At 38.5% G+C, this 23360-nt stretch overlaps 1 protein-coding gene across 1 annotated transcript in view; it reads right to left on the bottom strand.

Moving 5' to 3' along the window:
• Positions 1-23360, bottom strand: part of LOC115232582 (U4/U6 small nuclear ribonucleoprotein Prp31-like) — a 41557-nt gene that overhangs the window by 1547 nt on the left and 16650 nt on the right. Inside the window, 6 exon segments of the mRNA XM_029802547.2 lie at positions 3728-3826; positions 6052-6180; positions 13776-13848; positions 16707-16924; positions 20064-20221; positions 23181-23298. Of these exon segments, the coding sequence (XP_029658407.1) occupies positions 3728-3826; positions 6052-6180; positions 13776-13848; positions 16707-16924; positions 20064-20221; positions 23181-23298 (795 nt within the window).

The following is a 23360-nucleotide window of genomic DNA, read 5'->3' as shown; positions in this document are numbered from 1 at the left end:
TAAAAAAAGAGAAGGGGAGTGTGAGAAAGAGAATCATCATCATCATCATCGTTTAACGTCCGCTTTCGACTGAGGGCTGGCGAACCAGATGGCTGCACCAGGCTCCAATCTTGATCTGGCAGAGTTTCTACAGCTGGATGCCCTTCCTAACGCCAACCACTCCGAGAGTGTAGTGGGTGCTTTTTACGCGCCACTGGCATGGGGGCCAGTCAGGTGGTACTGGCAATGACCTCGCTCGAATCTTTTTACATGTGCCAGTGAAGAGATGTTGGTAACGATCACACTCGAATGGTGTCCTTTTACATGCCACAGGTACGGAAGCCAGTTGGCTGCTCTGGCAACGATCACGCTCGGATGGTGCTCTTGGCACGGGGGAAAGAAACAGAAATATAAAGTGTGAATGAATGCGAGATTTAATGTCAAATCCTTATTTTAAATGATACGGAAAATTTGTATACTGGGTACAATTTAATATTTATCGGACTTCTTTGTATTAAATAAAAAAAAAAAAAAAATAGGAGAGGAAGCACTACAACAGCTGAAACTCTTTCAATTGGCTAAACTTTGTACAACTAAAAAACAGAGCAATTATGTTATTGCAGTAGTGAGGAATTCTAACTCTTCATGGATAATCAATAGAAAAAAAAAAAAAAAAAAAAAGCAACTGAGCAGCTGTATATTTCTAAATAGACAATTTACAACTATTCAGTATAAGGCATTGTTTGGATATGACATTGAATGTGACCTGGCCACGTTCATTCACACACATAATCAGAACGAAAAGACAGGCTAGCTCAGCAAATGGCAGGAAGAAGAAGAAAATGAAGGAAAATGAATCAGACAAATTAGAATTAAATCGTTAGTTTAAAACATCAAGTTTCTCAATATCAACACAATTGCTTTACTGAAAAGGTGGCAAGTACAGATTCTATGCATCCTTGTCTGCACATAGGCGCAGGAGTGGCTGTGTGGTAAGTAGCTTGTTTACCAACCACATGGTTCCGGGTTCAGTCCCACTGCGTGGCACCTTGGGCAAGTGTCTTCTGCTATAGCCCCGGGCCGACCGAAGCCTTGTGAGTGGATTTGGTAGACGGAAAGTAAAAGAAGCCCGTCGTATATATATCATCATCATCATCATCCTCGTTTAACGTCCGTTTTCCGCGCTAGCATGGGTTGGACGGTTCGACCGGGGATCTGGGAAGCCCGGAGCTGCACCAGGCTCCAGTCTGATCTGGCAGTGTTTCTACAGCTTGATGCCCTTCCTACGCCAACCACTCATATATATGTGTGTGTGTGTGTGTTTGTGTGTCTGTGTTTGTCCCCCTAGCATTTCTTGACAACCGATGCTGGTGTGTTTACGTTCCCGTTACTTAGCGGTTCGGCAAAAGAGACCGATAGAATAAGTACTGGGCTTACAAAAGAATAAGTCCCGGGGTCGAGTTACTCGATTAAAGGCCGTGCTCCAGCATGGCCGCAGTCATATGACTGAAACAAGTAAAAGAGTAAAAAGAGTATATGCATACATTTTCAATGTTTTAGCTGATAATTTAATCAAACTTATTATTCAAATAAGAGTGTACAAATACGCTCTTATTGTGCAAGTTGATTTATGATTTAAGACCTACGTATTAGAAGAAATTTTTTCAATGCTTTGTTGTGTCAGGAGAGAGTCATTCTCTTTTAGTGCCTTATTTAACTCACTCACCACTAAAGTTTCCACTCATTTACTTATTTATTTTTACTAAAATTTTTCATTGCGTCTTGCAACCTTTTCAATAGTCATATATTATGGAAACTTTACCAGTGAATGTGTTAAATAATAAGGCACTAAAAGAGTATGACTCTCCCCAGACACAACAAAATATGTTTCAACACATGAACTCACATAAAGAATCTTGCAGACCAAATCCCAAAAACGAAGTATTTCAATGCTATTTTCCTCATACTTTTATCAGTTGGACAGGTCAACAGTATATCTTCCCATATATATATATATCTATATATATAATCATCGTTTAACGTCCGTTTTCCATGCTATCATGGGTTGGACAGTTCCAGGGTCTGGGAAGCCAGAAGGCTGCACCAGGCTCCAGTCTGATCTAGCAGTGTTTCTACAGCTGGATGCCCTTCCTAACGTCAACCACTCCATGAGTGAGTGGGTGCTATTTACATGCCACCGGCACAGGGGCCAGAGGAGGCTGGCAACAGCCATATATATATCTATACACACACACACATACACACATATATGTATATTGGTTTCAAATTTTGGCAAAAGGCCAGCAATTACATCAACCCCAGTGTACTTATTTTATCAACCCTGAAAGGATGAAAGGCAAAGACAATCTTGGCAGAATTTGAACTCAGAGTGTTAAGACAGCTGAAATGCCATTAAGTATGTGTCTGGAGCACTAACAATTCTGTCAGGGGGTTCTGAAGAGTTCCTGGCTTTAAGGGTATAGTGAAAGGCCAGGTTGGAGGCCCAAACTTCCAAGTTCTTTTACAGGGCTTAGAAAAACTGAAGGACCACTGCAATAAATGTGAATCTGAGAGGGAAATATGTTGATTAAAATTGTAATTAACAGATCCATCCATATTTTCTTTTACCCAAAGCCAGGAACTTTTCAGTCCCCACCCCTGTGTCTGTGTATATATATATATATATATATATATAACAATCTGTTAGATTCACTTTAACATTTAAATTTAATTTGTCAAAATATTTTCGACGTTTTGAAACTGCGATCTGTTCAATAACAAAATACAGCACAGAATTTTGTCAATGAACAGGTCGCGATCTCAAAGCGACGAAAATGTTTTGACAAATTAAATTTAAATGTTGAAGGGAATCTAACGGATTTGGTGTGTTTCTTAAATGGCTTATAAACACCTTCTACGCTGCAATTGTTTTCATTCCAGCACACGAGCTCAGATCAAATCACTTCTCCGTAATATATATATATATAATAACAAATGGTAAAATTAATTAATTAAGAAGTAATCAGTAATTTCACCAAGTAGAATTCGGCATGAAAAAGACCATTTCATGGTAAGCTTAAGTAATACTTTATAATCAGGGTTCAGCAAAGATTTGCTTCACCACATTTGCTATTTCTAAACTTCGGTATGTGGTGAAGCAAATCTTTGCTGAACCCTGATTATAAAGTATATATATATATATATTGTTATCTCATCTTACCAGAGGCATCCAACTTTAGATCTAAATAATTCTTTCAATATCTTCCTCTGTTTACCTATAATTTTGATATCCAGTTTGCAATCTGAGCTCTTAGACTAATCTTTCTTTCAAGATCTATACAGTTTGTAAGATGGCGAGCTGGCAGAAATCTTAGCATGCTGGGTGAAATGCTGAGCAGTAGTTCGTATGTCTTTACGTTCTGAGTTCAAATTCCACAGAAGCCAACTATGCTTTTCATCCTTTCAAGGTTGATGAATTAAGTACCAGTTGTGTACTGGGGTCAATGTAATCAACTGGCACCCTCCCACAAAATTTCAGGCCTTGTGCCAAGAGTATAAAAGAACTGTACAATTTGTGTCTCCTTAATCACAGCAGATATGCTGTCATCATCATCATCTCTATTTAATGTTTGTTTTCCATGCTGGCATGCGTTGGACTGTATTAATGGCTAGTCAAAGCTAGTCAAAGGTGAGATTCACTGCTGTAAATGACCTTGATTTGATGTACCTTAATTCCATTACCACTTACCTGCAGAGGAGTGAAAGCCACACTGGATGCCGTTCCAGCAATTTGCCGTTTCACAGTCGTACTTCCCCCCCACACTTGGTTCTGTTTCTGAAGTTTTTGCTGCAGGAAAAAGAAAAACAGAAAATCAGCTCAATATATACATTAATTATAAAGAAGTATATGATAACGACAATTATATTTTTTTCCATCAATGTTAGCAATTAGTAGCGAGTAGGCTAAATCATGTCAGACAAAATGCTTTGCAATATTTATTATGGCTCTGAGGAAATGAGCTGGCAGAATCATTAGCACACTGGACAAAATGCTTATTGGCATTTCATCTGTCTTTATGTTCTGAGTTCAAATTCCACTGAGGGTGACTTTGCCATTCATCCTTTTGGGGTCAATAAGGTGATTTACCAGTTGAGCCCTGGGGTTGATATAACTGACACACCCCTCCCCCAAATTGCTGGCCTTGTGTCCAAATTTGAAACCAATATTTACTATGGCTGTGAGGTGGTAGAATCATTAACATGTCAGACAAAAAGCTTGGTGGCATTTTGATTGTCTTTACGTTCTGAGTTCAAATCTTGCCAAAGTTGATTTTGCCTTTCATCCTTTAGGGGGTGATAAAAGTACCAGTCAACCACTGGGGTCGATGTAATTGACTAGTCCTACTCACCCAAAATTTCAGGTCTTGTGCCTTTAGTAGAAAGGAACATTTATTCTGGCTCTTAAAGGCGGCGAGCTGGCAGAATCGTTAGCATGCTGGGCAAAATGCTTAGTGGCATTTCTTCCAGCTTTACATTCTGAGTTCAAATTCCGACAAGGTTGACTTTGCCTTTCATCCTTTAGGAGTCGATAAAATAAGTAGAAGCTGGGGACTGGGGGACGATGTAATTGACTTATCCCCTCTCTCTGAAATTGCTGGCCTTGTGCCAAATTAAAAACCAATATTTATTCTGGTTCTTTGCATTCTGAGTTCAAATCCTGCCAAAACCATCTTTGTTTCCATCTTTCTGGGGGTTGATAAAGCACCAGTTAGATGGGATACCTTGGGGTATTTGTTTTAGCGCTTTGCTTTCTGAGTTCAAATGCCAGTAGCCTACATGGGTGGAAGACTTTATCTATTACCTGGCTTAGTACCATCATCAGGTCATTGCCTTTAGCAGAGTCCATTCCGTTGCAAATACTCGGGTTAGATCTCCTGCTTGAGGTTACTCTCTCACTGTCCTTACCTTCCTCCCACAATTTTCTCACCACACATGCATGTACATTCTGGACCATTATAAAATGCCATACCCATTTATCCTATAGACAGACTTAATATTCTTCAATTATTAGGCAGCAAACAGGCAGAATTGTCAGTGCACCAGGCAAAATGCTGCTAAGCATTTTGCCTGTCTTTACGTTCTGAGTTCAAATTCTGATATGGTTGACTTTGGCTTTCATCCTTTTGGGGTTATTAAAATAGGTACCAGTTAAGCACTGGGGTTGATGTAATTGACCTCACCCCTTTCCTGCAATTGCTCGTCTTGTGCCAAAATTTGAAACCAATATTCTTCAATTATCTTAATATCGTAAAACCATCTTTTCTACTCGTATTACTACAATAATACTCTTTGCTCCTCAGAGATTTCTTACTGTATTCTAATTTCACCTGAACTGATTATTTCATTTCAATCTTTTTCTCCTATTTATTACCTTTTTTATTCTCATTTATTACCTTTTCTATTCTAAGAGCCTAATCTAAATACCTTGCACCAGTTCCTTTCCCCCATCTTTTCTACCCATACCTACTATTCTGCAACAGCTCAAAATTAAACATTAATCATATTAATTAACCCTTTAGCATTTAAGCTGTGTGGCTGTGTGGTAAGTAGCTTGCTTACCAACCAATTTAGTTCTGTAATTTTGCAACCATATCCAAAAGATGGTGTACTTGGTTATCATAAAAAAAATGCAACATGGTGGAAATATATATTTCTTTATTACCCATAAGGGGCTAAACATAGAGGGGACAAACAAGGATAGACAAAGGTATTAAGTCGATTACATCGAACCCAGTGCGTAACTGGTACTTATTTTATCGACCCCGAAAGGATGAAAGGCAAAGTCGACCTCGGCGGAATTTGAACTCAGAACGTAGCGGCAGACGAAATACTGCTAAGCATTTCACCCGGCGTGCTAACGTTTCTGCCAGCTCACCGCCTTTCCACATGGTGGAAATATAGATAAATGGAATGTGAGAGATGGGGGAATGATAGGAATTGGAGGGGGAAAAAGTGTGAGAGGCTGATACAAACACAGAAGAGAGAGAGAGAATGAATTTGAAAGATTCTTACTTGAAGTGTTTTGGAGATCCTTGCTTTAGTTTTAGAATCCACAACAGGGCCCCTAACTCGACCTGATTTGGAGCGCTTGATATTTCCTAAGGAGAAGCCAAGATCTTCTTGGTAGGCATCTTCCTCAATCTAGAGAAACAGAAAGTAAAATTACAAAAAGCAAATGAAAAAATAACAGCAATTTAAGAGACTCATTAACAGATAACATAAAAAAAAAGGTTAAAACGAACAACGACATAAACAGACATTTTTTGTTAATGAGACTGACTCACAATTTACAATGGAATTATTTTCCTCTTTAATTTTTTACCTGTTTCAGTCATTGGACTGTGGCCATGTTGGAGCCCTGCCCTAAAGGGTTTTAGTCGAACAAATTGACCCCAGTATATATTTTTTAAAGCTTAGTACTTTTTTTTTTATTGATCTCTTTTGCCAGACTGCTAAGTTACAGGGATGTAAACAAACCAACGCCAACTGTTATGTAGTGTTGAGGAACAAACACAAGTACACACAGGTGTACATACATACATACATACATATATATATATATATCATCATCATCATCATTTAATGACCCTTTTTCCTTGCTGGCATAGGTTGGATGGTTCGAGGAACAAATGAGCCAGAGGGCTCTTACAAGTTCTATGTCTGTTTTGGCATGGTTTCTACAGTTGGATGTCCCTCCTAATACCACCTAACAGAGTGTACTGGGTGCTTTTTATATGGCACCAGCACTGGTGAGGTGGTCAAGTACCCACAAGATAAGACCCCTCAACTGAGTCGGGTATAAAATCGAGGAAAGAAACTGTAATAGGAGGGAAGCATGTGTCTTGTTGAAGAGGTGAATACATTGGTTTGCCCACCTGGAAGTGACAGACAAAGAGAGAGAAAGAGAAAAGAGGGCTGGGTACAATATGAATATGAGACAGAATAGGATAGTGGAGTGAAAATATTCTGACAGATGATTACAGACAGGGAGTCAGTTAAACACAGAGGATATCAGTTCAGTGTAGTGGGAAGTGGAGAAAATAGATGAGGAGTGGGGGAAAGCTTGACAGAGCCTCAGTTCTCCTGAGATGGATGGAGATTTTCAACACTTTATACATACATTTTAATAATAATAAAGGGTAAAATTAATTAATTAATTAATAATTTTACCAAGTAGTTCGGTATGTTAAATGAACCATTATTGGTAAACTTATACAAAAATTCTATAATTATGAGTATAATTATAATTAGGGTTCAGCAAAATTTGTTTCACCACATACTGACATTTAGCAGTTAAACTACTATTTTACTATCATAAGATATCTCCCAGACAGGTATGTGGGTGAAGCAAATTTTGTTGAACCCTAATTATAATTATACTCATAATTATAGAATTTTTAACTTATATTTTATATTTATATCTTTATATATAAAAGTGAAGTTGTGTGTCTGTCTCCTACGATTTAGATTCCTAACTACTCCCACATTTTGTGGTGCAGTTTAACCAAAACCGGGTATCTTATAGTCGTGATTCATATCGAGCCCTTCTGGGTATTAGAGCGTGTCTACGATGAGTCTACGATTTAAAAAAAAAATTTACCATCATTTTTTTCCATTTTAATGTATTTTTTTCACTATTATATAAGGGAAGTAACTCTCTAAAAATGTCTACGATGAGTCAACGATTAAAAAAAAAATTTACCATAATTTTTTTTCCATTTTTAATGCATTTTTTTGCTATTTTTGGGCTATAACTCTCTAAAAATGCTTATATAGTTATTTCCCTTACAAACCCGAGCAACACCGGGCGATACTGCTAGTATATATATATATATATAAAGTTAATCCAAACATGAAAACACAACAACGCGAGGACGTGGAACAAGCATAGTGTTATTGGATGCTCAGGAAAGAAGGAAAGAAGGAGGGTTTAATGTTTTGAGCGGAGCTCTTCGTCGGAAACATAGGAAAAGGAAAGATCCAGAGAAGGGAAGACAGAGGGAAAAAATCGCCAACGGTACACACGTGGTCAAGATTTCTTACAGTTTTCATCTACCAAATCCACTGACAAGGATTTGATTGGCCCAAGGTTATGCCCACGGTGCCACACAGTGGGATTGAACCAGGATCCATGTGGTTGGGAAGCAAAATTTTTACACACAGCCATGCTTCCACTTATTAGCAATAAACAGCACTAAAAAAATAAGTGTGCAGTAAAGAGCAAAAATGAAGTTTCAAGTGGAGCTAAGTATGCTCCCAGTTAAAGCTATTCTCTTCCATCTCAGTTTACTATGTGAAGCCTCTTGAAAATAGAACAACAGAACAGAACAATGACTGTCTGTAATTCTTAAGGTTTCAATGTATTTGGAGATGACAAGGAACCATTCTGGTGTATCATGCATCAAATACCATGGAAACTATAACGTATGAAGAACTAACCAGCATTGCAACAATAGCGAGCTATATCATCAACCAGAGCCTATTTTGAATGCCATTAGTTTCATAAATGAAAAGTTAGTGACAAAAAGAATAAAAGAAAAAAAACATTAACCCTTTCGTTACCAACCCGGCTGAAACCGGCTCTGACTCTGAGTACAAATGTCTTGTTTTCATAATCTTCCACCAGACTTTAATCACAATTTATGTTCCTAACACTAGCTGAATGATAACCAAGTTATTTTACTAATTTCTTTGTTATATTTCAAGTAATTGAAAGAAACACAGAGCATCTCAATAGAAATACAGTAACAAAAGGGTTAAGTAATTTTAATTAGTGAAGAAATTGTCACTGCTGTTGGCATCGTTATCATCATGTGTTTCCATCATAGAAAGCTTTGGCTTCAAGTCCTCTTCTTGCATTGCTCGGCACAAAGTGCAGCAAGCTTTCTTCACTGCTGCTCTTGTACATCCATTCTATGCAATGCTGAATGTCTTCAGGTCATCTTGAAATGTCTGTTGCCGAATGGTCTGCCCTTTTTATTCTTGCTGACAGGTGGCACTCAAGAATCGAGTACATTTGCAACATACATTTCCTTTTCCCTTGAATCTGTGTCATGTTGTCTCATCTATAAGACAACATGATGCAGAATCAAGGGAAAGGCCTGTTCTCAGGCCTTAAATAACCTCATCACTTCTTTCTGTGTCTTACTCGGTCTAATTCTAGTATGCCAAACTTCCACTGCCAATCCAGAGCACTTCTCAGCTACCAAGTATCTCATTTAATTGTATTACATATTCAATACAAGTTCAATTGCCTCTTCTTGCAACCTTGAACTTTTTCAGCAGCTCTCTAACTAGATACAATCATATGGGTTTCTAAATGTATTACTTTATGCCTTTGGAAATATGCTGTACGTGAGAAGACCAGGCAGGACAAGTGAGCCCAGCCCACTTATGCATGCCTTTCCTCCCTTGGACACAAAAACCTGCTGAGGCAAGCGAAGTCGATATAGAACCTCATCCGACGACAGGCACCCATGCCAACCCCCTTTGCTTGCGAAGACATGTTGGGGCAAGTGAAATCGAAATCGAATTGAACCAATCCTATGACTGGCACCCGGCAGATGACAGGACCCCTGGACTGGTGGTACGTAAAAAGCACTATCCGACTCATGGCCGATGCCAGCGCCTCCTTGACTGGCTTCCGTGCCGGTGGCACGTAAAATGCACCAATCCGACCGTGGCCGATGCCAGCCTCCCCTGGCACCAGTGCAGGTGGCACGTAAAAAGCACCCACTACACTCACGGAGTGGTTGGCGTTAGGAAGGGCATCCAGCTGTAGAAACATTGCCAGATAAGACTGGAGCCTGGTGCAGCCTCCTGGCTTCCCAGATCCCCGGTTGAACCATCCAACCCATGCTAGCATGGAGAACAGACGTTAAATGATGATGATGATGATGACAGTCAGCATTTGGATTGGAATCTAATCTGAAATGCTTATGAAAGAATATTTTTTGTTTTTATTTGCAGGGTCTGGAGGTAAGGGTAGGCCTTGTGGCCTCTGCAAGTACTCTGAAACTGGTGACATTGATGCCAAGTTGACACCTGCCAGGAAAACGTGAGCAGGGAGATGACAGACAGCCATGTTCTGGGGATGAAGGACTGGGAATAGTTGTTAGTGTGAGGCCTGGCTGGAGTGAGGGGAGAGGAGGTTTGAACAGGACAAAATTAATGTGAGGAGGTGAAATGAATGGGTGGAGAGTGTCTGAATGGCAGAGATACAAGATCCACCAATCTCGAAGAACAGAGGCTATTTTAGTAGAAGTAGAATGTCTGATGATGATATTGATTATAATAATAATAATAATAATAATAATAATTGTGTACAGTGCTCAGGTGCACTACAACTCATCTAAAGTGTATATATAATCAGGTGTAGTTTCGGCGGATTTCGGAAAGCATGAGGGCCTTAAAGGATGCAGTGTCATGGCAGTCAACAACTGACGCAGGCAGTTTATTCCATGCTTCAGCAACTCTGAGCGTGAAAAAATGTTTCCGAAAGTCATGGGAGCTGTGTCGTTTTCTGACTTTGTAGGCATGTCCACGTGTGTTAGACACATGGAGATCAAAAAGGTGTTCAGTGTTGTTGTTGGTGAGGTGGTTGATAACTTTGTGGGTGTTTACCAAGTCCATCGCCAGACGCCGAAGCTTCAGTGAATCCATGCCCAGGGAAACAAGGCGCTCAGAATATGGTAGGTGTCTGATGGAGGGTATGCGTTTGGTTGCACGTCTCTGGACAGATTCCAGGAGGTCAATGTTCTGAGCAAGATAGGGGTTCCAAAGTGATGATGCGAATTCCAAGTGTGGTCGTACCATAGCTGTATACAGTTTTAAATAGATGGCTGGAGAGCGGCTAACAAAAGTCTTGCTGAGTGATGCCAAGACACCCTCGGCCTTCTTGACAATTTTAGAGATATGCTTTGTCCAACACAAATCACTGCTGACAGTGATGCCTAGGTCACGCTCGCAAGAGGATTTCTTGATATCAGTGTTGTGGAGGGAGTATGTGGACACAGGGTTTTTTCTCCCAAAATGCATGGTGGTACACTTGTCCACAGCCAGTTTCAGTTGCCAGTCTGTGATCCATTGCTGCATTGTGTCTAGGTCTGATTGCAGGAAAGAGTTGTAGACATCAGGATCAGTCCTCTTGATTTCAAGGTACAGCTTGATGTCGTCTGCATATTTCAATACTGTGGCATTCTTTAAATTGGCATCTATGTCATTAATGTATGCCACAAACAGGAGGGGGGGGGGGATCATATAAGCATTGCTGTTACACTTTATGCAAGTATAACAGCTGTAGAAACTCTGCCAAATCAAGATTGGAGCCTGGTGCAGCCATCTGGTTTGCCAGCCCTCAGTCAAAATCGTCCAACCCATGTTAGCATGGAAAGCAGACGTTAAACGATGATGATGAACTTAGAATTTTTGAGTCTATAACAGGAACATTTACAGAAAAAAGCTGTTGTTCCAAATATTAGATGTATCACTTATAGATGAAGAAAATAGAAGGAAAACTAGATGGTTTACTTAAAAGGAATGGAAAATGGATTATGCTGTTTGATGATGTTTTGGTGAGGGAGATAAAATGTGTCTGAAACAATGACGTATGCAATGGAAAATGAAACCATCTCAGATAATTAGAAATTCTTATCTATTTATTAATAAACTTAATAAAAAGCAACGTTAATATATTTGTTTTGCAAGATTCTTGATGTGAAATCGTGTGTTGAAACATGTATTTCGGAATGGTCATTTTGCCAGTTTAGCCAATGAAAACACATGCACTATATATTTGGTGTTACTTTGCTTCAGCTTTATTTATTTTTTACATTAATCTTAATCTTATTTCGGCCAGAGTTCTTTCGTCACACTTCTGTGACCTCATCAGTTAGTGCATGTATTTTTATTGGCTAAACTGGCAAAATGACCATTCCTAAATACAACAACATTAATAAAAAGCATCTATAACTTAAACCTTTCATGAAATATACTAGTTATGTGTTTCAAATAATTTTGAATATAATCAACAATTTAAAGGGTTTTAGTCAATTTCTTTTCATGATTAAGTCAAATATTTTGAACATAAATTAGAATGTTCTTACATAAATTCTTTTTATTCAAAAATTGTGATATAAATACGAACACCTTAAAACAGTTTGTGTAATAGAATCAGCAGCAATTTCAGGTAGAATGACATCAAAAGAGTTAATATATTTGTAAGACTAGACTTACTTCTCGCTCTACTTTGTTTCCAAATATTTAAACTTAATATTCTAGATTTGCCTCCTAATTAGAATTACCCATTTAGTTACTGATTTGTTTTTCTCGTTACTAAACTTGTAATCTTGTTTGTTTAAAATTTTCCCCCAATATCTTTAACACTTGCTAAATACATATAATTTGTTTTAGAAAATCTCTTAAAATAAAACTGAAAAATGTCAGTGTATGGAAAGTAATAAAATATGCATGACTTTCGACATCATCATCATCATTGTTTAATGTCCGTTTTCCATGCTGGCATGGGTTGGATGGTTCGACTGAGGTCTGGAGAGCCAGCATGTGCACCAGGCTCCAGTCTGGTCTGGCAATATTTCTACAGCAAGATGCCCTTCCTAATGTCAACTACTCTGACAGTGTAGTGGGAGCATTTTACGTGCTGGTGGAATGGGAGCCAGTTAGGCAGCCCTGGCATCGATCATGTTCGAATAGTGCTTTTTACGCACCACGAGGCATCAACCATATTGGGATGCTGCTTTTTATGTGCCGCTGGCACGGGAGCCAGGTCAAGCGGTCCTGACACTGACCACATTCAGATGGTGCTTTTTACATGCCACCAGCACAGGAGCCAGTCAGGCGGACTTGGCATTAATGACGTTCGGATGGTGCTTTTTTTTGACATGTGCAATTAATAAACTTAACTCAATGTAAGGTAAATTGAAAACTTCCATTAAAACCTGTATTGACAGAGAATGTTAGTAAAGAATTGATGAGAAGCAGAATATAACTAGAATAAGTACCGAATGTGAAAAACCTGCTTTGCTCATACAAAATCCATTGTTTCTCCAAACTTGCCAACACTGCATATCAATCAGCCTCGCTTAGACCAATAAGGTGCACAATGCTTTTACCTTCCAGCATCCTTGCTTCATAATGATTTGTAATATCTTTCTTCCCCAGAATTACACACCTTTAGAGATCCTTTTCTATCAATACTTTCTCCACTGACCATTTCAATAATCCAAACAGCATTGAAATCTCCTAATCTGGGATTTGCTCCTGAGTTTAGATGTGTCTAAAATTTATTACAAGTACTTATTTCTTTATTGCCCACAAGGGGCTAAACACAGAGGGGACAAACAAGGACAGACAAACGGATTAAGTTGATTATATCGACCCCAGTGCGTAACTGGTACTTATTTAATCGACCCTGAAAGGATGAAAGGTAAAGTCGACCTCGGAGGAATTTGAACTCAGAATGTAATGGCAGACAAAATACCGCTCAGCATTTTGCCTGGTGTGCTAACGTTTCTGCTAGCTCGCCGCCTTAACTTGTAATTTATTACAGGTAATTTTTACTTGTAATTTATTACAAGTGCTGCTTCTATCAAGGCTATCACACACACACACACAAAATAAATAAATAAACAATGGAAAACAAGAAAAGAATGATTAAACTTTGAGTTGACCAAAACACCACTTAAAAATACAATGCAAAAGTACTAAATGAAACTCACTTCACCAAAATTCATTCTGTTACCAAGTTTCCTTATCTCTGTTAGTCCAAGACGCTCTTTCATTTTTCTTGCTCTGTAAAGTAAATATGTAAAACATTTGATAACAATACAAGGAAAGAGAAAATGGCTTCAATTAGAAGATAGAGTGTAAAGATTGAAAAATTTATAATGCAGTCTTTAAACAGACAAATCAACATGCTTTTCAGAATTTGCTTGACTTTCGTTTCCTTTATAATTTAATATGAACTAAGTGTTTCTTACTTCAATTATGATACTATGGGTAGAGAGGAAAGCAAGTTGAGACATTCAAAACTTCTCGAAGGACAAAAGTGATGTAGCTTAAATAATATGAACTCTGCCTGCCAAATACTGAAACAGTTATAGTTCACTTGGCTGTTGACTTCTTTTACAACAGAATAGAAAATAACTAACAAAATATAATTTTTTATAATAATGTTTAACACAATACTTCAGAAATACAAATACCGAACCTCTTATCTGGAATCCAGAAATCCAGAATTATCAGAAATCTGGCTATTTTTGGAACTGGTTAGCTTTGAATTTTGTGGACTGTAGTAATTCAACTATATATTATACATAGTACAGTATTCTATATTTTAAGAGTTTTAAGAATTTTAAGTGGCTTAATAAAGATCAAACAAACCCTACTTTAAAAATGTATTAATTTGTCTGCTATGCAATTTTTTAAATTTACTTTTCGTAGTTTATTTTATATTTTCTGTATATATTTAGCCTGTGACCTGAAATTCGGACCAACTCTGGTCTCAATCAAGGCTGCCAGATAAGAGGTTCAGTGCCTATATTGAAACACAGAACATCTGACAAAACATCTTATGGCATTTGGTTATGTCCCTTTATGCTTTGGATGATATCTCACACATAGCATCAGATCAATTTTAAGATTTCAAGCAATTTACCTCAATTTTTATAATGGCATCATCCATAAATCATAACTACCTTCATATAAATTGTCAAATCTTTTTTGTTAAGTATAGTAACATACAGCAGTAATTAACAAGCTTGACCATGGCTTTCACTGCATCACTTTGAAATGTGTACAGATTTATCTTAGGCAGAAAACATACTGATTAAAAGCTTTAGTGTTCAGTTTACTCTGTCAAATATTAAACTCAGTTGCGGTTCATAGATAAAATTAGTTGGGGTGCTGCTTCAGAAAGTTTTTAGCCTTTGTTTTAATACTGTATAAAAGGAAACAAACATATAAAAAGAAAATTTACACATAAATTTGAATGGTTTGTATTTTAGCCACTGCTGAGTAGTGTGTTTAATTTGTTCACTGAACACTGCCGTGAATTCCCCCTTGTTTTTCAAAAATCCCAACTAAATCACAAAATAAGGGGGTGGGGAAATGTGCCCTATTTTTCAAATCCTGGCAGCAACATTGAAGTTGGAAGCAGGTTAATAATCTAATTCTACACTTTATCACATTCAAGAATATAAATACGTGTTTAAGCACAACATGTACCTTCCGCCTGGCACTGTCATTCACGCAGTGCTCTCTCTCCCTAGTGTGAAGCTTTCTATCTTGGACATGTGAGCATGCGCACAACAGCCAAACACCGCATCACTGGAACTGTGAATCGCAGAGTTCTATACAGGGATTTTTTTTTTTTTTTCATAAACTAGGGGATGGCTACTGACATTAAACTTAAGGATTGTATAATGTACAAATATAAAGAAAGAATTAAAGAAAAAAAGGACGCATTATATTGAATGTTATCGATAATATCGAGTGGAAATAGGGGGTGCTGCAGCTCCTATACACAAGCCGCCACTGGTAATACATATTTATTCATTGTTTTGAATTAATTATGCATTATTTTATAGCTTTGAGATTTTAATGATGCGATTGTTCATTTTTAGAACAACATTGTAGGGTAGAGGTGGGACACCAGATCTGGCCAGTTAGAACATAAAAGCAGGTAGAGTATTTGGGCTTGATATGGCGGATTTCTATGCTGAAGGGTTAAAACTTTGGTCATGTGACACTTGCAAATATTTCCACTTCTTTATCTTGAATTTTGGCATGAAAATTGAATATGGTACTCCTGGTTTTAAGAAGATATTTGCAAATTTAAATGGAAACCCTTTGGTTTCCACAGTATATAAATGTGAATTGATTAGTATTGGGGTGTCCGGAAAGTTCATGCCGATTTATAGTAGCTTACCTTTCGACTTATTTTAGAACATGGTTGAGTCCATAAAATAGGATTTTACTACACCTCCACTTAGAGCACAGTTTAAGCTATCTTTTTGCGGAAGAAAGTTTATGTTCCTATAACCAGTGTTAATTCTGTAACCCTTTTAAATGGAAGTTAAGAAAGTTCATTTTCGGTACTTGATGCTTTGGGAACCAGACAAAAATTGCTGCAGCTCGGCTGGGATGTGTTACCCCACCCTCAATATTCACCAGATATTGCTCCTTTGGATTTCCACTTATTCAGGTCTCTGCAGAATAGTCTTAATGGTAAAAATTTTAATTCCTTGGATGACATAAAAAGATACCTTGATGAATTCTTTGCCATGAAACCACCTCAATTCTGGGAAGAGGGTATTTTCAAGTTAAAGGAAAGATGGAGACACATTGTGCAACAAAATGGTTCAAATATGGTTGATTAAAAATTTAACGGCAAGTATTTATTGACCTTTTTCTCTCCTTTAAAAATCGGCACAAACTTTCTGGACAACCCAGTATAAATGACGACAAGTGCAGTTGGATACCACAGAGATTTTCATAGAATTTTACAGATATTAACTAAATTCTTTAATTAAATCTAATTCAAATTTGAAAGTTAGAATTAAGATTCAAAGAGATTATCAATTTTCCATTTTAATCACCCTGCCCAGATTCCCACAAAATTGTTGTACGTATGTAAATGTTTTTCTTACCTGCGGCCACCACGCTTCTTGCGAGGGGGGTCAATGGGTGCAGGTAATGGCTTGACATGTTTATATTTGTGAGGTTCCATCAACTTGTCCAATTTGTGCTCAATTTCTGCTTTGAGAGTTTCTCCAACATGACCATCTTGACTTTCATGGAAGCTATCAACACGTGCAGCCAAAGTGCTTTTGGCGGCAACAAACTTAGCTGCAGTTTTCCTTAAATCCTAGTGAAAGAAATCGAATTTTTAAAAATGAATGTATCAATTTGAAGACTTAGTAAACGAAAAAGTATATCAAACCACTGTGACATTTCTTTGTTCTTAATATACAACAACATCATTTAACATCTGTTTTACCATGCTGGCATGGGTTGGATGATTTGACAGGAGCCGGCAAGACCAGGTTCCTTAGTCTGTTTTGGCATGGTTTCTGTAGCTGAATGCCCTTCTTAATGCCAATCACTTTACAGAGTGTACTGGGTGCCTTTTACCTAACATCAATGCTTTTTACTTGGCACCATCAGCAGTGCTTTTTTATGTGGTACCAGAACCAGGTCCTTTTTTATGTGGAACCAACACCAGTGCTTTTTATATGTGGAACCACACCAGTGCTTTTTATGTGGAACCAACACCAGTGCTTTTTATGTGGAACCAACACCAGTGCTTTTTATGTGGAACCAACACCAGTGCTTTTTATGTGGAACCAACACCAGTGCTTTTTATGTGGTACCATCAGCATGCTTTTTTATGTGGTACCAGAACCAGGTCCTTTTTTATGTGGAACCAACACCAGTGCTTTTTATGTGGAACCAACACCAGTGGCTTTTTATGTGGTACCAGCACAGGTCCTTTTTTATGTGGAACCAACAACCAGTGCTTTTTATGTGGAACCAGCACCAGGTCTTTTTTATGTGGAACCAACACCAGTGCTTTTTATGTGGAACCAACACCAGTGTTTTTATGTGGTACCATCAGCAGTGCTTTTTTATGTGGTACCAGAACCAGGTCCTTTTTTATGTGGAACCAACACCAGTGCTTTTTATGTGGAACCAACACCAGTGCTTTTTATGTGGTACCATCAGCAGTGCTTTTTTATGTGGTACCAGAACCAGGGCCTTTTTTATGTGGAACCAACACCAGTGCTTTTTATGTGGTACCATCACCAGGGCTTTTTTTATGTGGTACCAGAACCAGGGCCTTTTTTATGTGGAACCAACACCAGTGCTTTTTATGTGGTACCAGCACCAGGTCTTTTTTATGTGGTACCATCACCAGGGCTTTTTTTATGTGGTACCAGAACCAGGGCCTTTTTTATGTGGAACCAACACCAGTGCTTTTTATGTGGTACCAGCACCAGGTCTTTTTTATGTGGTACCATCACCAGGGCTTTTTTTATGTGGTACCAGAACCAGGGCCTTTTTTATGTGGAACCAACACCAGTGCTTTTTATGTGGTACCAGCACCAGGTCTTTTTTATGTGGTACCATCACCAGGGCTTTTTTTATGTGGTACCATCACCAGGGCCTTTTTATCTGGTACCAGCACCAGGGCTTTTTTATGTGGTACCAGCACCAGGGCCATTTTTATGTGGTACCAGCACCAGGGCCTTTTTTATGTGGAACCAACACCAGTGCTTTTTATGTGGAACCAACACCAGTGCTTTTTATGTGGAACCAACACCAGTGCTTTTTATGTGGTACCATCAGCAGTGCTTTTTATGTGGTACCAGAACCAGGTCCTTTTTTATGTGGAACCACACCAGTGCTTTTTATGTGGAACCAACACCAGTGCTTTTTATGTGGTACCATCAGCAGTGCTTTTTTATGTGGTACCAGAACCAGGGCCTTTTTTATGTGGAACCAACACCAGTGCTTTTTATGTGGTACCATCACCAGGGCTTTTTTTATGTGGTACCAGAACCAGGGCCTTTTTTATGTGGAACCAACACCAGTGCTTTTTATGTGGTACCAGCACCAGGTCTTTTTTATGTGGTACCATCACCAGGGCTTTTTTTATGTGGTACCAGAACCAGGCCTTTTTTATGTGGAACCAACACAGTGCTTTTTATGTGGTACCAGCACCAGGTCTTTTTTTGTGGTACCAGCACCAGGTCTTTTTTATGTGGTACCATCACCAGGGCTTTTTTTATGTGGTACCATCACCAGGGCCTTTTTATCTGGTACCAGCACCAGGGCTTTTTTATGTGGTACCAGCACCAGGGCCATTTTTATGTGGTACCAGCACCAGGGCCTTTTTTATGTGGAACCAACACCAGTGCTTTTTATGTGGAACCAACACCAGTGCTTTTTATGTGGAACCAACACCAGTGCTTTTTATGTGGTACCATCAGCAGTGCTTTTTTATGTGGTACCAGAACCAGGTCCTTTTTTATGTGGAACCAACACCAGTGCTTTTTATGTGGAACCAACACCAGTGCTTTTTTGTGGTACATCAGCAGTGCTTTTTTATGTGGTACCAGAACCAGGGCCTTTTTTTGTGGAACCAACACCAGTGCTTTTATGTGGTACCATCACCAGGGCTTTTTTTATGTGGTACCAGAACCAGGGCCTTTTTATGTGGAACCAACACCAGTGCTTTTTTATGTGGTACCAGCACCAGGTCTTTTTTATGTGGTACCATCACCAGGGCTTTTTTTATGTGGTACCAGAACCAGGCCTTTTTTATGTGGAACCAACACCAGTGCTTTTTATGTGGTACCAGCACCAGGTCTTTTTTATGTGGTACCATCACCAGGGCTTTTTTTATGTGGTACCAGAACCAGGGCCTTTTTATGTGGAACCAACACCAGTGCTTTTTATGTGGTACCAGCACCAGGTCTTTTTTATGTGGTACCATCACCAGGGCTTTTTTTATGTGGTACCATCACCAGGGCCTTTTTATCTGGTACCAGCACCAGGGCTTTTTTATGTGGTACCAGCACCAGGGCCATTTTTATGTGGTACCAGCACCAGGGCCTTTTTATGTGGTACCAGCACCAGTGCTTTTTTATGTGGTACCAGCACCACGGCCTTTTTTATGTGGTACCAGCACCAGGGCCATTTTTATGTGGTACCAGCACCAAGGCCTTTTTTATGTGGTACCAGCACCAGGGCCTTTTTTATGTGGTACCAGCACCAGGGCCTTTTTTAAGTGGTACCAGCACCAGGGCCATTTTTATGTGGTACCAGCACCAGGACTTTTTTTATGTGGTACCATCACCAGGGCCTTTTTATGTGGTACCAGCACCAGGGCTTTTTTTATGTGGTACCAGAACTAGTGTTTTTTTACATGGCACCAGCACCATCTTAATTTGTGTATCAAATAAAAAGAAAAAGATTTTATGAAAATTCAAAAGGAAACTTACTAGTGGTGTTTTGGTGCAAATTTCACATTGATAAATAAAGCCTGTATGAGGCATTATAGCTGCAGTGGAGAAACCAGAGAGGGTTTTTTTCTGTGCACCAAGAACTAAGAGATTACAGGCTGGCATTTTTGAGAGGTTCGTTAAGCCACCAGCAACACCTGTAAAATGTAAAAATTTAAATGCTTAAGAAATTAAATGTTTAATTGAAATATTTAACAGTGTTATCTGAAAAGAAACAAGTTTCTAATGTGATACAGTGACAAGAAAAATACCAGAGGCATAATGGTAAAAGAATGTATTTTGTACAATAAATTTCTGATTTTGGAGTTTGTGCTTATATTAGAAAGATTTAAACAATTACGGAATCTAAGGACTATTTAATAGTTCTTAATGTTTTTGCTATCAACATGTCTAGACTGTCCCTGGCTCTATGATATGAATTTCCTATTACTGCAGAAACCAGTTATATCAACTCAAAATTTCATTTCACTGAACATCAGAAAACAGTTTTATATACCAAGCTATCTTCTGTTGAGGAATGTCATCATCATCGTTTAACGTCTGTCTTCCATGCTAGCATGAGTTGGACAGTTCGACCGGGGTCTGGGAAGCCAGGAGGCTGCACCAGGCTCCAGTCTGATCTGGATGCCCTTCCTAATGCCAACCACTCCATGCGTGTAGTGGGTGCTTTTTATGTGCCACCAGCACAGGGGCCAGAGGAGGCTAGCAACGTCCACGATCGGTTGGTGCTTTTTGCGTGCCACCAGCACAGACGCCAGTCAAGGTGGCGCTGGCATCGGCCAAGTTCGGATGGTGTTTTTTACATGCCACTGGCACGGGTATCACAACTACAATTTCCATTTGATTTTTATTTTGATCTTGATATACTTGACTCAATAGGTCTCCTCAAGCACACCAGGTCACCCTATGATCCAAGGTAAGCACAGCAGGCCGTCCTGTGAGCCATGAACTCACTTTATTTGTTGGGTCTTCATGTTTGAAAATATTTTTTGTTGATATATCTCAAATTTATTAACCCTTTAGCATTTAAACTGGCCATATCCGGCCAAAAGTATTCTGCCTGTTTTATGTTCAAACTAGCCCTATCTGGTCTCTCACACCAACCCTACAATATCATTTTTAAAATTAACAGCTACCTCATCAAAATCTCATAGCTACAAGATAATGCATGATTAATTCAAAACAATATGGATAAAGAAGCATTAATTTTGGCAGAATAATGCGAACACTAAAGGGTTAAGGCCATGTAACTCGCAGAAAATATCAATACTATTTTTTGATAGATATTTAACATCTTTACTGGAATAGCCACAAAATTTAATTTCACAGTAAAATGGTTAAAGTGATTTAAATTAGAACCTGCCATCAAAATTTCATGTTAAATTAAGTTCCAAACACCAGCATAATAATGACAAAGAGATTTTGATAAATTTTTAATTATTTTCAAAATTAATTGAAAAAACAAGCAGTGTTGCAACAAAAATATGGTAATGAATGGAATAAATTCAGTTTTCAATTTTCCTAAGAAATATTGAAAAATTGTATAAATGAGTCAACAGAATTTGTTAGGATCAAATTTCAATAAAAAGAACCAAGCAATAGTGAAATCACTACACAGGAAAAGAGACAAAAAATTCATTCCCGTCCTTGTTTTAACAACTTTTCCTGTTGGTATGGATCAGATGGAACATTTTGAGGCAAATTTTCAACAACTGGAAACTCTTCCTGTCAATCTCTGAACTCTTTGCAATTAAATTAATAATTAGTCCTTGAAATAATGACTAGCTCAAAGGTTAGACATGTTTTCTGGACAGATTGCAAACAAAGGCACTATGTATGGTGACCACACTCATGCACACATCCAAATTTATGGATATATGACAAGCCTTTTAAATTTTCCATCTAACAATTCCATTTACAAGGCATTGGTCAACCTGACATGCAAAGGAACTGAACCCTACACCATGTAGTTACAAAGTGAAACCTTCAACTAAACAAGTGACTTCAAATTTCAGTATATACAAACAACCATGTCCCAGGTTTAGTTATTTGCAGGTATTTTTAAAGAAACTTGGTTGCTTAACTTGTGCCACTAAATCATTACATAGTTATTATTGTTGCTTAGTCCCAGGTCTACCTTGATTGTGCAGACCAAGGCATTCCAGCCATAACAGTCCTCTTGTTTTCAGGCAGTTTACCTTGGTCAGCATTATCTATGTCTTTTCCATTTTTAAAGAAAAAAGGAGGTGATATGAGAAAGACATGGCTACTTTTTCTAGCAGATTGTGCAACCACATAGAGGCTCTCTCAATACACTGACAAAGACACAAAAGCATAGGTTTATATGATGGTATACAAAGCACCATAGTTTATTCCATGTGATCATCATCATCATTTAACATCTGTTTTCCATGCTAGCATGGGTTGGACGGTTTGACCGAGGTCTGGGAAGACAGGAGGCTGTGCCAGGCTCCAGTCTGATCTGGCAGTGTTTCTACAGCTGGATGCCCTTCCTAATGCCAACCACTCCATGAGTGTAGTGGGTGCTTTTTACGTGCCATCAGCACAGGGGCCAGGGGAGGCTGGCAAACGGCCACAATTGGTTGGTGTTTTTCATGTGTCACCGACACAGACACCAATCAGGCGGTGCTAGCATAATATGATGTCTAATACAAAAGAGGCTGACGGAGCTTATAGCCTGAATAGACTCCAGTAGAGTAGAAATGTTTAAAGGTGAGATGTAATTCATAAAGTTCAAGTTTTCCAAATAAATGGAAAAAAAAAAACAACAAAAGAAAGATTTTCATAGTTTGAGAGAAAGAAAACTGTGTTTTCAGTAGTGTATTACTTTTTTGAGTTCAAAAACTGCCAAAGCCAACTTTGCTTTTCATCCTTTTGGGGGCTACAAAAGTACCAGTTAAGCATTAGGTTTTGGTGTTACTGACCACCCACTTGAAACGTTTCAGGCCTTGGGCCTATAGTAGAAGAACCATTTAGATCAGGAAAGAAGGACAGTGCCATATCATTTGCAAGTCTTCCCAGACTGTTAAGGTTATCTACTTGCAGAAATTGCAAAATGAAAAGAAAAATTCTTACCCATCAATTTAGCAGCTATTGAGGCACCGACAATTGTAGAGATGTTGGGTGCAATAAAGCTCATCCGAGACTCTACATAGTGGAAAATACGCTGTTTGTAGTCATTCAAGTCAATAGCCTAGCAGATAAAAAGTTCAAAAATAAAAAAAATTTCAAACATCATATTTGTAAGAATATCAC

This window comes from Octopus sinensis, linkage group LG2, assembly GCF_006345805.1.
Source record: "Octopus sinensis linkage group LG2, ASM634580v1, whole genome shotgun sequence".
NCBI lineage: Eukaryota > Metazoa > Mollusca > Cephalopoda > Octopoda > Octopodidae > Octopus > Octopus sinensis.
Note: the sequence above shows the minus strand (reverse complement) of the source record. Positions and strands in the feature narration are given on the sequence as shown.